This window comes from Bremia lactucae, linkage group LG1, assembly GCF_004359215.1.
Source record: "Bremia lactucae strain SF5 linkage group LG1, whole genome shotgun sequence".
NCBI lineage: Eukaryota > Oomycota > Peronosporomycetes > Peronosporales > Peronosporaceae > Bremia > Bremia lactucae.
Genome location: NC_090610.1, coordinates 1,162,983 through 1,179,684, shown reverse-complemented (window position 1 = coordinate 1,179,684; position 16,702 = coordinate 1,162,983). Strand labels below are relative to the sequence as shown.

Genomic DNA, 16,702 nt, shown 5'->3' with positions numbered 1-16,702 from the left:
TCAACGGTCCTGTTGAGAGCCTCGCTCCGAGCCTGCTCATGCCTCGGCTCATCCTGAGTCTGAGTGACGGACTTCGCCGCAACATGGCCCTGTGCCTCGGACGAGGCCTTCCGCTGTCCGAGCACGAATGCCTCAATCAAACTGCTCCAACTGAGCAACATGATGCTCAGGAGGACTACCCAGGGGCCTGACCCGGGCTTGTTCACCAAGTCCCTGTGCCAAGTGCCCTGCCACCTCCCGATGATGTTCGGAGAGGTGGGGGAAACGATTCCAATCGACATTGAGGCTCATCGTCACGTACAAACGCAGAGATGCGGGCCGTGGGAAGAAATTCTAGTGCTACCAAGTGTAGGTAGGTATGTCTTAATGCGGCCACGCTCTACTTAAGCACACACCCTAGCACAGCGAGGAAGCGATTTAACCAGCTTCTCTTGTGTGCAGTGAGGTAGTTGTGGTGGGCGCGTTAACGACCTCACCCAACGCACTAAGTACTTTGATTAAGTGTCGTCACGGGAGCGGTGATTCGGCTCCTCGTGCGCACTTATCAAGTAGGAAGTGGTTTTCAGACTGATTTATATTTAATTGTATTAAATATAAATACCTATTTTTACCAATCAAAATGTCATCTCTATAGATAACACTTAATATGTATTGGGAGCGTATCTTTCTAGATACCTCGCGTAACGGATGACGCTAGGCGTCATCTCTCCTAATGTGAATGCACCCATGTGCATCACATACACAAGGGTTGGTCACAAATGTGTACCGCACCCGAGTGCTGGGTCTTAGTACTATAATTTAGTAATTGACCATCCCCTTAAGATCACCAAGTGAACTTAACGGGGACTGTATAACATTAGGGCAACTTTAGCCCGTTACATCAAGGGGGTGGTGTAACGGGCAAACTAGCGGGAGCAAACCAATCGGCAGACACTGCCTATATATAATCTTCTTTGGGCAATTGCGCATAGCAAAATACCAATTTCATCGACGAAAAAGATTTTTCCGTCGCGGAACCGGAACATAAACACATCTATAAGAACTTCACGTTCCCCTTAAGTGCACAAAGTGTACTTCACGGATATTGTGTAACATTAGGGCAACTTAAACATTAACAAGCTCCCTGTAAATTACAGCTACCCGACGTGATCAAGAAACATGTTGGCGCCTTCAGACGCGTAAGTCTGATGTTTCTAGATATCCAAAAGAGAAAAAATGGTCATATGTGTACGTTTTTGTGATGGTATGCATCGAGATTATTGACTAAGAATAATTTATCCGTTTCGGGTAAAGAACACTCACTAAAACTTGCTAATGCGTTTCTTATGGCCAGAGGATTCATTGGATGGCTCGTTTAAGTTTTTGAAACTCGATATTGTCGAGTTCGACATACTTTTGACATCGCCAGCGCTTAGGATTTGGTTATTGTTTGTCGAATCGTTAGAGAAGGATTCATAATATTACTTGCTTGCCGAGTTGAAGGTGCTTTGTGGTAACGACGTTGCCAAATTAGCTGATGCACTTGGAAAAGCAGATGCAAATGTCGACTCGTCTAAAATTGCGGAAAGTGTGTGTATGGTGTGGTTTGAACGATGGGAAATAGTTTGGTCAGACGATCTAGTGAATGATATATTTAAGCACCTTGAGATTGATGCTGTTGACTTCGACGAAATTTTGACATCGCCAGCGCTTAGGATTTTGTATTTCATTGCCGATACGCTACAGTTGGAGCGGATGAGTATCTACTTAATTAGCTTAAGTTTCTTTCAGGAAATGACGCTGTTAAATTAGCTGACGCACTTGGAATAGCATATGCAAATGTCGACTTATGGACACTGCTGAAGGAGCAATGCATACCAGCTGATTGTGTGTATTATGCTCGCTACTGACAGAATCGCTTAGCGGTGCTGCTCTTGAGCAGATGGAAGACGCGTATTTGGCCCAGTTGAATTAAAAACACAAGACTGGGACTCAATTTGCCTTGAAAAGATGAAAAGTGCACACAATACGACAAGATGTTAACACCTAAAGAAAATTTACCAACTCGTTTCTAGATATTTTTTCAGAGCCAATTAAGCATCTCAAAACTAACTTTGAGGAGCTTTACACGACTAAGCATCATCGATCGGCTCTCAATGGGACATCCCAGCGAGATATATGTGTAATTTATCAAAATCAGGGAGTACAATAACAGTTGTAAACTGTGGGTTAGAGTCGTTAATACGTCAGTATTTTCTTTTGCGGCTTGTTATAACCGCAAATGTATCGCTTACGATATCATATTCTTTTAATATTCCAAGAGCGTTAGCAAGTTTAGAAACATTGTTCGCATACATTTTTGGACTTGTCAATTTGTCAAAAAGTATAAGATAAGGATCCCTTTGTGCCACTGGACAAACAATACCCAAATCCTGAGGGCTGGCTGTTTCAATATTTTTTTCCACGAGAGTTTGTGAAGCCTAAAATATTTGAAAGCGTCAATTGCTGATAAACTTGCCATCCGCAATCCTTGAAACAGCACCAGACACACCTTGGGAACAACACCATTGCTAGTTGCGTCTTGTAACGGGGCACTGCGACTTGTACTGTTTCAGTACAAGTCCACTTCACACTGCTTCAGTTGTGGTGGTGCCTTTACTAAGGTACTTAGTGCGTTGGGTGAGGTCGCTTAGGCGCCCACCAACTACCTCACTGCACGTGAGAGAAAATGATTAAACCGTTTCCTCGCTATGCTAGGGTGCGTGCATAAGTAGAGCGTGGCCGCAATAGACGTGCCCGCCTTACAGCTGAACACAAAAGCATAATACTTACAGGTCAATTTTTTCAACAATGCAATGCAAAAAGCCGACTTTAAGGGCTTTAGACATTGCAAAAACGCTTACATGATTTTAGATATTTGAATCTACGAATCCAGCGGTACGTGCGACAATAAGTTGATGACGCAGATAATATTACAGTGCATGTAATTGAAATTTTTGGAAGAAAAAACCGACGCAGAGAATAGAATAGCGTACTTGTAAAATTAAATTTAATTTGTTAAACTATCGCCGGGCATCCTTGTGCTTGAATGTCACTCATTTGCTTTTTCAGATCTTTTATCAGCTCAAAATTTATTAAAACGATGCGCTCGATGCTCGACAATGTTGTCTGCAACAAATGCAAGACAATAAGCAGCAACACGATAAGTATGACCCAAGTAAACACTTTCACGCGGGCCGTGCGAGCTCCTGAACAAATTGCGTCACTTGAGGGTTGCTTGTGAAGACCTAATTTACGGCATTTCGTATATTTGTCATCAGTCTTAATTTCGGCCGGCGCAAATATCTCACTTGAAGTTCCAGACGTGTGAGGCCTTGCTATGACGCATTGTGCCCCTGTAATAAGACCTCTAGAGTCTAAAAACTTTTTCGCCGATTCAATCCACCTCTCCCATTTCGCACGGTTGTCCTTAATAGCGCGCGCCTCAATTTTGTTTTTCCAAAAGGTAGATTTACCAAACACCACCTAAGTAGTCGAACAGCATAAGTTATCACGCTACCGCTCAAACGCTTGTCAATCGTGCACGTACTTTTATTTCAATGAATATTTGGCAGGCATTAAGGTCCGATGACAGTGGCACGATGGTCCATCGGTCTTCCACGCTAAAATAGTCACCGTATGGAATATCTACCAGTCGGGTCGAACTCTCAACAGCACGCACGCCCTTTACGTTCTCTTTCAGACATTGAAGCTACAATACCAGCAAAATTTTTAAAGAACACCTTCTGTAACTTTGTTGCCAGGGCGTACCACGTCAACCTGTGATGACTTTGGACCGATCGGAGCTTCGATCGGAACTCGAAATTGGATGGAACGAGTCATGCCTACATTATATATTGATTAGATATTTCGAGGTATATCTGGTTGCTGCAAAGCAGCTACGTACCAAACTTTTGTTGGTCTTCCAACGAAGCCATCCACGGATTTAATGTAATTTCTGTTGAGCCCATTTGCATATTGAATACATCAAGCCCAAATGGTGCATTGTCCAGGAGAAAGAAACTCATAAATGCATCAACTGATACAGGGAAAACCTCGGCATGAATCTGCGTCATTGAAATGTCCTTCGGGGCAATCGAATCCACATCCGATACCACTCGGTGCTGGCGTGGCGTCACAGAAACGAATGGAACTACAGCATCGTCTGTAGATGCATTGACACTGTCGCATAAAGCGTCATCAGTATGTGTCTCGTCCTGTGCATCTTTCTTTTTGTCAAAAAGTTTGACTGCACTTGCAGTTAGCTGCGATGTTTGCTGCGATGCTTGCTGTGATGCAACAGGAAGAAGCGTATTCTCAGCAACACGAGACGATGACGGAGCGCTATCGCTCGAGCTCAAAAAATTTACTGCGGTGGGGTGCAATGCACTCAGCATACGTTTACGTGTTTTGCAAATAACATCGTAACAGCAATCGCGATTATTGCCCCAAAAGCTTGTAAACGTAAATTCGTCTTGATCAAACGTTGTTAGGCGTATAGCGTGCTGAAACATTAACGTCGTTGTCTTTTTGATTGTACAAAGGGATTCGTAGGGTATTAAAATCTAACGACCAACAAAGCAAAGAAACAAAAGGAATCAGTAAGGAGAAAAGAAGACTTACAGTAAGCTTNATAAGATAAGATTTCAGTTGCATGTTTAGTATTTTTACTAAATATGCAACTGAAATCTTATCTTATCTGTCTCTCTCTTTTGTTAACATCTACAGTTGATTAGTCTGCGGGATTAAAAGATATAATGGCCTATACCTATTTATGATAAGATTTCTGAGCATTACTATTTAAAGTAATATCCTCTAAATATTATCTGCCTTTTAGATAATATATATATTAACAGCCTTTAAGTGTTAATTTCATGAAACGATACACCCTGTTACATTTCATAAGTAAACAAGAAAGATGCATTAATATTTCGGCGTAGTTGCGCGAGTATTTGTGCAAGTATGCCGCTACGCTGAGGAGCTTTTAAAGTTACTTGACATCGACTGTCACAGGCCAGTCGGTGGTCACCTTGATCATTTCAGGATTCAGGTGTACGCCGTTAAATTATGATGCACCCAAGAAGAAATATTTAGCTTGCAGTGAATATACACTTCTTGAGGTTACGTACAGCTTATGCACACCGCTTGAGTAAAAGAACCTTTTGGATATATCTCAATAGCCGAAGTTTCCGTTCATGGTTCGGCTCTGAACCTAGTCAAAATAACTTGGTGCGAACTCTCGCATAGATCTCAATAGATTGGTGGTATCTGTGTTGAATGTTGCAGGGGAAGGAATAAGCTCCTGTGACATCACTAGCCATTCTCAAGCACTCCGCTTGGGATCCTTCAGGCGTGAGCGGAATATCCTGTTCAAGCATGATGATCTGATAAGGTCCACTCATCAGATCCATCGACATAAAGCTGGTACTCTTTGATCTTGACGGTATTAAAGGCAAATTATTAGAATAAGGATTTGATCGAATTCAAGGACGTGTTCTCTGATTCGGTAAAATGCGAGTTGCTTAAGGTTAAAGGCACTTGTGACGAGATCGAGCTGGTACCAGGTTCGAAATGCTGTGTGGTCCCTGCTTCGAGAACAAGTATTAGCGATTGACAAGTTCTTTGCCGATCACTTAGCAAGGGTCATGTGAGAGGGTCAACCGCCTCAAATAGCTTACCGACCTTCTGTGATTGAAAGCCCACCGTCTGTGTGTGTGTGTGTGGCGAATAGTGCATGCATTTAATAGGTTGAATGCTACAATAGTACCGCCTCAGACGGCGATACCGAAAAATGATGTTGTCATTTTCAGTTGTGTGGCGAATAGTGCATGCCTTCAATAGGTTGAATGCTGCAACAGTATCACTTCAAACGCCGATACCGAGAAAGGATGTTGTCATTGACGGCATGCGGAGATGTGAAATGTTCAATACGAGTCTTCTCATCAAGGAACTTTCGTTCATCGATGAGCTGCAAATTCGTTCTCAGGATATACTTTTGCCGACCGAATATCCGCCACGTGCTCATTTTCTGTGACAAATCTGCTTGACTTTGCCACTACGCAGATCACGCATTCGTTTCAATTCCAGCGTTGGCAATTAAGTTATTTCGAAGTTAACTTCGGAAGCACTTCCATATCACGTGTATAAGCGCCTACGTTTGATGTTTTAACTAAGATATTTAACCTCTCGGTTCGATCTAGAAACGTTTTCCAGATGTTCTTAGGCAGTTACTCCCTCAGATTCTTGGGGACTTATTCCCACAAGTATTGGAGCCATTCCCTTAAATGCCACAGCGAGATTCTTTCCGGTCGACTCTCCAGTCGATCTTGGAGGTTCGCATTTTGTCTTATAGACAGGCGTTTTGTACTTCTTCAAATGTTGCTTTTAAGATGACATCGATGCCCTGTCCACCCGACTTATTCGATTGGTGTACCTTCGGCGCTACCTAGCTTGTTAACAGCCGCTGGAATCTAACTCCACATTGATCTGACTAGCCACACTGAGGTCTCGTGCAGCCGTATAACGACCGAACCACATGTGAGGCTATCGCCCTCACCCGCAGTAAGTCTACACGCTTGTAGACGCTGCAAGATGTTCATCGAGTGGCATCAAAACGGATCGATGCTGCTAATTTATGCATGACTCGTAATGTTGAGACATGGTATTTCCAGGATGATATCAAATTTTCATCCAATTATAGAACAATCAAATCATCATTCTAAGCCTTTAAGAGTGTAATGGATACCAACTACACGTTTCTTAACGTTTTCGGATGCGCTTTTTGCAAGGCGAATTGTCATGATCGTGAGAGATATATCGCGCTCAACGAACTTTAAACAACGATATTCTAGCGATTCCCGTTAGTTACAACGCTCGACCTTCCTTACTTGGCTTGAGTGCGAAGTGACAAGTCCGTTCTCGCTTCGATGCGCAAGGTGATGAGGGCAACTTCGTCACCAGGGGCTCTAATTAAGTTACTTCTCGACTTTATCGGCCCATTTCGTGTAGTGCACCGCCAAAGTAACGCATACACAATCACGCATCCTACCCTTTACGCTGGACGTCTCCGCCCGCAGAGGCTTCTTCTTTGTGCGAATCGAACCCCCGCATACCAAGACTTCCATGAGAGACTTGTTCTCCCGGCTTTGATGTTGCATCCGATCCTTTAACGATGCAATCTCTTCAATCTCATTTGGCCCGCAAGAACAATCGGAAAAAATGCGCTTTGCGCGCTGGTAAGGAATTGCAAAATATTAATTTCGTTGTAATTGTAATTTTGGCACTAAGCGACGGCGGCGTGTCAACGCGGCGCGTACGCTTCGTGCGTGGTTGAGTGGGTGTCTTTGCAGACGACTCACCAGCTTGGCCCCTTTAGGTAGCATCTTTGGCGCCGTGTATGTGAACACAGGTCGCTAGAGTGACTGAAAGAACTAAAGCGGCGCGTAAAGCAGCTCGCCGTTCTTCGCTCCTCTTTGACGAATTTTCAAAATGTAAATTCGTTCTTGAAGGGGTATGGTGTAACGGGCCAAAGTTGCCCTATGTTACACAATCCCCGTTAATTACACTTTGTTACTTAAGGGGATGGTCAATTACTTAAGTGAAGTAATTAGACCCACCACTTGGGTGTGGTGCACATAGGTGCATTCACATTGGAAAGATGACGGCTTGCGTCATCCAAGATACGAGGTATTTAGAATAATACGCTCGCAATACGTATCAGTGTCTATCTATAGAGATGGCATTTATGATATGTTAAAATAGGTTTTGTATTTAATACGATTAAATATAGGGACTTGCTATATCGATTCACCAACTTTTTATTATATTCACTCATCACAAAGAATAATGTTTAAAAATACTGACCATGGAAAAAAATCTATAAGACCGGAGGGCTTCTTCAATTAAACACTAATTATGAATATTTATGAAAATAGGGACTTGAGTATGGGGATTTCTCTCTCCTTTCTGCATCACTGACAAATGTTCTAATTCGTGCTTCCAAAGGTTTCTCCCAAATTTGGGCCTTCATTGATGCAAAACATTTCCAGTTACGTGCAATGGGAGGTACAAGAGAATTTGGCCTCAATAAAATCGGTAAAAATGGTTTCCATCAACAGATGCACAGGCCATTGGCTTGGCTGCTGTCGAACCTATTCTATGTGGGAGAAACGTGATCATCTGCTCGGCACTGAAGAAGTGTACTGGCTGGTCATAATAATTCCGCAGTTCGGCCGTCCAGAACCATCTCCACTCTTCTTTTCAAAAGCCTCGCAAGGAAACCTTTGCAGTTTAGTTTCTGTCTTTCGTTTTCTTCCGTCAGCATTTCCAATAGATCGTTTCCTACATTCCCCACCTTGATCGCACCCTAACAAAACTCGCTTGTCTCCATCTAAACGCTTTATTGACACCCCATAGCTAGACACACGGCACACATGGCGAACGTGTTCTATAAAATCGCAACATGTGGTGAAACTTGGTTGCAATTGATGAAAGAAGACATTTTCTGAGAAAGGTGGTCGAATCAAAAAAATATGGCTGGGAATTTTGTAAAAAGCGGGCTGGAAATTATTGTAATATTGAAATTCTTATTCGCGTTGCTCTACATTCCATTCTATTTTACCTACGGCAGGGGTATGTTATTGTTTCAGACGTAGTAACCAATCATAATTTCAGGGGTAATAACTTTGTTTCAATAGAATGACTCCATAATTTGATTGGTCGATTCTACCTGGCTGGGTGGAAATAGCAAACTTGGGTGGGTGCAAACAGCAAGTAATTTGATTGGTCAGATTCCACGTGGCTGGGTGGAAATAGCAGCTTGGGTGGGTGGAAATAGCAAGTCGTTAAATATGAATCAGTCTAAAAATTACTTTTTAGTTGACAAGTGCACGTGGAGCCGGATTAACGCTCCCGTGACGTCAGTTGTACTAAGGTACTTAGTGCGTTGGGTGAGGTCGCTTAGGCGCCCACTTACTACCTCACTGCACGTGAGAGAAAATGATTAAACCGCTTCCTCGCTGTGCTAGGGTGCGTGCATAAGTAGAGCGTGGCCGCAATAGACGTGCCCGCCTTACAGCTGGACACAAAAGCATAATACTTACAGGTCAATTTTTTCAACAATGCAATGCAAATAGCCGACTTTAAGGGCTTTAGACATAGCAAAAACGCTTACATGATTTTAGATATTTGAATCTACGAATCCAGCGGTACGTGCGACAATAAGTTGATGACGCAGTTAATATTATAGTGCATGTAATTGAAATTTTTGGAAAAAAAAAACGACGCAGAGAATAGAATAGCGTACTTGTAAAATAAAATTTAATTTGTTAGACTATCGCCGGGCATCCTTGTGCTTGAATGTCACTCATTTGCTTTTTCAGATCTTTTATCAGCTCAAAATTTATTAAAACGATGCGCTCGATGCTCGACAATGTTGTCTGCAACAAATGCAAGACAATAAGCAGCAACACGATAAGTATGACCCAAGTAAACACTTTCACGCGGGCCGTGCGAGCTCCTGAACAAATTGCGTCACTTGAGGTTTGCTTGTGAAGACCTGATTTACGGCATTTCGTATATTCGTCATCAGTCTTAATTTCGGCCGGCGCAAATATCTCACTTGAAGTTCCAGACGTGTGAGGCCTTGCTATGACGCATTGTGCCCCTGTAATAAGACCTCTAGAGTCTAAAAACTTTTTCGCCGATTCAATCCACCTCTCCCATTTCGCACGGTTGTCCTTAATAGCGCGCGCCTCAATTTTGTTTTTCCAAAAGGTAGATTTACCAAACACCACCTAGGTAGTTGAACAGCATAAGTTACCACGCTACCGCTCAAACGCTTGTCAATCGTGCACGTACTTTTATTTCAATGAATATTTGGCAGGCATTAAGGTCCGATGACAGTGGCACGATGGTCCATCGGTCTTCCACGCTAAAATAGTCACCGTATGGAATATCTACCAGTCGGGTCGAACTCTCAACAGCACGCACGCCCTTTACGTTCTCTTTCAGACATTGAAGCTACAATACCAGCAAAATTTTTAAAGAACACCTTCTATAACTTTGTTGCCAGGGCGTACCACGTCAACCTGTGATGACTTTGGACCGATCGGAGCTTCGATCGGAACTCGAAATTGGATGGAACGAGTCATGCCTACATTACATATTGATTAGATATTTCGAGGTATATCTGGTTGCTGCAAAGCAGCTACGTACCAAACTTTTGTTGGTCTTCCAACGAAGCCATCCACGGATTTAATGTAATTTCTGTTGAGCCCATTTGCATATTGAATACATCAAGCCCAAATGGTGCATTGTCCAGGAGAAAGAAACTCATAAAGGCATCAACTGATACAGGGAAAACCTCGGCATGAATCTGCGTCATTGAAATGTCCTTCGGGGCAATCGAATCCACATCCGATACCACTCGGTGCTGGCGTGGCGTCACAGAAACGAATGGAACTACAGCATCGTCTGTAGATGCATTGACACTGTCGCATAAAGCGTCATCAGTATGTGTCTCGTCCTGTGCATCTTTCTTTTTGTCAAAAAGTTTGACTGCACTTGCAGTTAGCTGCGATGTTTGCTGCGATGCTTGCTGTGATGCAACAGGAAGAAGCGTATTCTCAGCAACACGAGACGATGACGGAGCGCTATCGCTCGAGCTCAAAAAATTTACTGCGGTGGGGTGCAATGCACTCAGCATACGTTTACGTGTTTTGCAAATAACATCGTAACAGCAATCGCGATTATTGCCCCAAAAGCTTGTAAACGTAAATTCGTCTTGATCAAACGTTGTTAGGCGTATAGCGTGCTGAAACATTAACGTCGTTGTCTTTTTGATTGTACAAAGGGATTCGTAGGGTATTAAAATCTAACGACCAACAAAGCAAAGAAACAAAAGGAATCAGTAAGGAGAAAAGAAGACTTACAGTAAGCTTCAGCACTGTGTCAGCATACGATTGCAAGACTCTAACCTTTCGCTCACGGCCAAACACATTCGAGTAAAAACAAACATGCGAACTCGTTGGATACATACGCCCATGCATTGCTAATGTTGACGCGATGGCACAGGAAAAATCTTCGAAAGGAAATTATGCAACATTAAGCGACCCGTCGTTATAAAATCCATGTATCATATGTCCAGCTTCAACTCTACCTTGGTAAAATTGCGTAGTTTCAGGCAAATCAAAGATCATACAAATGACTTGATCACGCATTTGCTCGTGCTCATGGTCATTTTGCGAGAGGCAGTTTGCTTGGTCACTTCTCGCAATAGATGGCAACAACTCGTCGCTTTCACTTCTGCTACCGGAGCAAGACGAGCTCATTCTTCAGGCGATTTTTCTGTCCTGTTTTACTTTCAGTAGAAAATTTGCTGGCTAATTGACGCAGCGTTGCTAAAATGAAGCGGAATACTAATCCACGTCACGTTCGACAGTCGTGTCAATTGTGCGGGTCACGTAATCGCAGTGGGTGAGCTACGTATAAAATTGCTCTTTCGACACGCAAAGCGATGTACGACGATGCCACAGTTCTCAGTTGCCTGTTGAGCTTTGAACAGCAAAAACTTTTCAGCATTTATCGACAGTTTCTCCTCGCAAAACGATTGTGTGTAATCGATGTGGAGACCAGCCAAATCAAGGTGTAAAACACACATAAATATTCGGAAAACGCGATAAATACACAAGTGTAGCACAAAAGGCTGCCTCCGCCTATAGTTTGTGGGTATTTGAATGAAAGTGCAACATTTTCGCGCTTGAAGGACTCATTGTCAATTACAGGTCTATATTACATCATTCGGTTTCGGAGCTAGTGTTTTTTGCTCTTTTTTTGTAGCGGAGCTAGGTGCCCGTTCCATAAGTATAATTTCCTACACGAGGAATAATAAATATAATTTCCTACAAGAGGAATAATAAATATTGTTTCCTACAAGAGGAATAATAAATCTTATTTCCTACAGAGGAAGAATAAATATTATTTCCTATGAGAGGAAATAAAGAAAGAGTACAGAACTATTATCTTTATTAATTTGACTTATATAGTTCCAATATTTCCAAGTTGGATAATATTGATGCAATAAGACATTAGCTCTACTGATTGGTTGATTTAAGTCTAAATAAACCCCCCAATCGTTACACGAAAAAGACACGGGACAGCCCAGAGCCGTAATCGACTCTAGTACTGCAGCAAGATGTACCATCTTGCTGAATCTGTCTACAAAAACAAACATTCCATTGTTTTTGTGATTGTCTTTGGGAAATCCGAAGACGAAGTCCATAGATACGGACTGCCAACAATCTGCCGGGAATGGTAGAGGTTGAAAAGGCGCACGGGATGAAGGGCTAGGCTTCACCCGTTGACATACCTCGCAAGCACGAATGTACTTGCGCACGAACTGATACTGGTGGGGCCAGTAAAAGTCGCGACTTACTGTGAAATAAGTCTTCTCACGTCCAGGATGTCCACTTGTTGGAGCATCGTGACACTCATAGATAATGCGCAAGCGCAAATCATAGTGAGTTGGGACAACGACACGTGGGGTGTCGCCGGTAACGGCTGCGTAATACAATAAGCCGTTACGTTTTGTGTATCGATCGGATGACGATCGATATAAAGCCGGTAGATCTTTAAAGATTTATCGGATGGATTCATTAAATGATCCATCAAACTTAGAAGGTCCTTGTCTTCTTGTAGGCTTTCTTTATGTCATCAACTAAGGTTGATGACGGAATACTCGTAGTAAGTGTTGCAACAGTAAGATTATTTTCACTGTTGGAGTGCACTGCTGACTCGAAATCGGGTCGGCGTGATAACGTATCAGCGACGGCATTAAGTCGTCCTGGTTTATATTCGACGGAGAAGTTATACTTCGCGAAGAAGGATAGCCACCTCGCCATTCTTTGCGAGAGGTGTGGGCTGTTTACGCCGTGCGTAATGACGCATGGTCCGTATATACGATGAACGGTCTATCTCCTAGGAGATAGACCCTAAATTTAGCCAATGCATATTTCATGGCAAGAGTTCCTTGTCATGCACTGGTATATGCTTTCATCTGGTTGCGGCTGACGCGATTGGTAACAGATGACGCGCTTCGCGCCGTCTGTATCTTAGTGCACTAACGCGCAGCTGATTGCGAAATCGCTGGCGTCACATACCACATGGAATGGTCTGTCTTAAGCTTTGCTTGTACCTTCAGAGGAACGCTGGCAATCAGCGTTCCATAACCATTTCTCGTTTTTTTTAAAGCGACAAGAGAGATGAACTGTCATCTCGGCATAATTGTGGGAGTACTTGTGCAAGTACGCCGCTAATCCAAGGAACTTTCTGAGTCCCTTGACATCGACTGGAACTGGCCAGTCGGTAATTGCCTTGATCTTTTCGGGATCAGGGCACGTCGTATTTATAGACGATGCATTCGAGAAGTGGTATTTCGCTTGCAGCGAATATGCACTTCTTGAGATTTGTATACACCTTATGCTTTCGCATTAGTGTAAGAGCCTGACGAACGTGAGTTTTATGAACTTCCACGTCCGTCTTTCCGTCCATGGCTCGGCTATGGACGAATACATCGTCAAGATAATTCGGTGGGAATTCTCGCATCGGTCTAAACAATTTCGTTTCGCATCTGTTGATTGTTACAGGGGCTTTACTAAGCCTCTGTGGTATTACTACATTCCCAGAGCATTCCGCTGAGAGTGCTCACTGCGGTGTACGGGATGTCCTGTTCACGCATAAAGATCTGATAAAATTCATCCATCAGATCCATGGATAAAAAGATGTTACTCTTCGACATACCATCTATGATTACGTCTTTTCTAGGTACGGCGTTTGAGCCGGTACCGTTGCCGCATTCAGTTTATTGAATGCGTGCGCTATCTGCCACCCTCCTGTGGCTTTCGCACACAGAAGGTCGGAGAGCTATGTGATTGATTCCCTTACATGGCTCGCTATTAATTGATCGATACAGAATCTATCGATCGCAAGTACTTGTTCACGAGGCAGTGGCCACTTCTTCATGACACAGTGCTTTGGGCCCGGTTGAGCTCTTTGATTTCAATCAAATCCATGTATAAATGATTTGTCTTAAGTGACTCCCAGGATTGAGTCGTATATCTTTCAATTCGAGTCTTCACATAGAGGGCACTTTCGTCCATCGATGAGCTGTTGAGAACCCGTTCGTTCTCTGCAAAAATTACCGCTGACCGTATATCAGTTACGTATTCGTCCTCTGTGACGAGTTAGCAGATCTGCTTGATTCTACCACTTTGCAGATCTCTCAAGAATGGCTTGGGTTCTACTGTTGGTAACTGACTTATCTCCGAAGTTAACTTCGGAGGCGCATAAAGATCAAGAGTTTAAGCGCCTACTCTTTATCCGTCATTGACCAAGACATTCAATGTCTCGGTTTCTCTCTGGGATATATCCTCAGGCTGCTGAGTGATTATTCCCTCGGGATGCTGAATTCTAGTCACTTCAGCATTAACTATTTGAGGAGATTTCTCTTCAAGTACGTGGGGATTTTTTCTCAACGTCTTCCGACTGTGGTTGCGCTATCACAGTTGAGTCCTCTACGGTCGACTCTCTGCTCGACCTAGGATCATCGTGTTGTCCCTTTTCAACAACCGGTATCTTCCTTATATGTCGCTCGCTAGGCGTACATTCATGTCTCAATCCACTCGGCTTATTCGTGCGGTGGATCTTCGGCGCTTATTCGCTCAGCCGCCGACAGCTGACTTTATCGGTGATTAGTAATCACACTGATCTTGTGCAGTCGTACTAACGACCGTACCACAAGTGAGGTCATTGCACTCACTCGTAGTATATCCACACGCTTGTGGACGCTCCAAGACGTTCATCAGATGGCATGTGATGAACAAGTGGCAGGCGTTTTAAGGATCGATGCTGCCAGCTGATTCTTGGCTCATACTTTCTGAGCCAAGGTAATCTAGGATGACATCAACTTTTTCATCCAAATCCGGTATGATGAAATCATCATCGTACTGAAAATTTTTTAGCGTGTAGTGAAATTTCACTACGCGTTTCATTACTGTTATCGATGCGCCTGTCGCTAGACGCACCGTCATCCTCGTTGCGCTCAACATATTTGAGCCTACGGCCTTCTAGAGACTGGCGACGAATAAAGTTATATGACGCTCCATAGTCCACTTGGGCTGTAAGTGACAAATCATTTGTCACTTTTAGAATTTGATGATACCTTCCCTCACTGGGTTTTAATTTCAAGGTGATGAGGGATACCTCATCATCAGGTGCAGAGGCACATAATGTTTGTGTGCTGGAGCAACTTTAGTCAAGAGATTTGCATATTCTCTTGAGGTTGCTGAATCAGTAGGGCGTTGCGCCCCTACTGACCCCGACTGTTTTTTGGCGGTCCGCCTCGCTGTTGTGATTTCGCGACAACGTCGGACCCGCGACCGTTGCCCTTTTTGACATTCGGTCCATAATTACGTTCAGTACCTCTCCGTACTGGGCGTGAAGCACTACACTCATGAGCGTAGTGTCCTAACGTTTGACAGCGATTGCATTTCTGCAACCGCTTACTGTTCGAAAAGCGAGGTTTCTCGCTTTTGACATAAGAGAGGTCCACAGGTTCTGGACCTCCCAGCTCGTGTCGTCTTGGAGGACGATATGATGACGAACTAGCTTGAGCCTTTCTCAAGCTTAATTCATCCTGTTCCGCAACGGATATTGCTTCTTCAAGCGTATCCAGTTCCAAGCGGAACAGGTGGATCTTTACGTTTCCATCAGTAATACCTTGCATGAACACCGTAATTTAACGTGTGTTCATGAACTGGGTTGTTTGTGGTAGAACTCTCTAAGAGTCGTATTTGCTGGACATAAGCGTGAACATCACGCTTGCCTTGCTTGAGTTTCAGAAGCTCTGATTAAGCTCTGAACTCAGCCTTAGGCGGTTTAAACGTCTGTTTGAGCCGGATTTTAAAAGTCTCTAGCGAGCCAAAGACATATGGGTGGTGCAACTTAAGGCCTAAGTGCCCAAGGTTTGGCACGACCTGCCAACTTTGACTGAGCATATGCGACTTACATTTGCTGCATAAAGGCTCGTCACACACGACGATGCGACTAGCCCTTATGGCATCGTCCAACTCGACAAACCATCTTAAGAGGGAGTCTTTTTCGACTCCCCTATTCTTAGAGATGTCAATCTTTAAGGTTTCCGGACGACGCGTTTGCGTCATCCCAGGTTCAGGGGTCTGTACCTGCAGTAACCTCAACAGTTCTGCCTGTTAACAGCCTTGCTGATTAAGTGAGGCTACCTTCTCCTTCGCCTCGTCAAGTTCATGTTGTATGAGCGTGGCGCTGGCTGAATGGAGGGCATCTCTGTCCAAACCGGACAGCATAGCCAAAATGGCATCGTTTCCTGCGGTCAAACTCATTCGTTCGACCGCACTCCTTTCTATTTCACTTAGAAAGGAGTGCTATCACGCAAAACGTGATGCGTACTTCCATTATCATCTAACATGGACGTGTTAGATGATTGTAACTGTGGTATTTGAAAGGACTAAGAAGTGCTACCAGGTGTAACGGGTACTACGACTTGTACTGCTTCAGTACAAGTCTACTTCGCACTGCCTCAGTGCGAGTGGTGCCTCACGTCACTTCACGTACACTTGTACGTGAGAGGAAGTCTTCTCTTCTAAACACT

At 43.6% G+C, this 16,702-nt stretch overlaps 2 protein-coding genes across 2 annotated transcripts; one reads left to right on the top strand and one right to left on the bottom strand.

Moving 5' to 3' along the window:
• Window positions 1-1,215: 1,215 nt before the first annotated feature.
• Window positions 1,216-1,954, top strand: CCR75_006681 (uncharacterized protein; the record flags this gene model as incomplete). Its single annotated transcript, XM_067964749.1, has 3 exons — window positions 1,216-1,227; window positions 1,483-1,738; window positions 1,893-1,954. The coding sequence occupies 3 exons, from the start codon at window positions 1,216-1,218 to the stop codon at window positions 1,952-1,954; spliced, it is 330 nt and encodes a 109-aa protein (XP_067822919.1).
• A 623-nt stretch (window positions 1,955-2,577) lies between these two features.
• CCR75_006682 (uncharacterized protein) lies at window positions 2,578-11,499 on the bottom strand. The gene is made up of 10 exons (XM_067964750.1): window positions 11,177-11,499; window positions 10,995-11,098; window positions 10,234-10,891; window positions 10,098-10,171; window positions 9,877-10,038; window positions 9,351-9,812; window positions 3,926-4,544; window positions 3,790-3,863; window positions 3,569-3,730; window positions 2,578-3,504 (listed from the first exon to the last, which is right to left on the bottom strand). The coding sequence occupies exons 1-10, from the start codon at window positions 11,346-11,348 to the stop codon at window positions 3,037-3,039; spliced, it is 2,955 nt and encodes a 984-aa protein (XP_067822918.1). The 5' UTR covers window positions 11,349-11,499; the 3' UTR covers window positions 2,578-3,036.
• Between the last annotated feature and the right edge of the window lie 5,203 nt (window positions 11,500-16,702).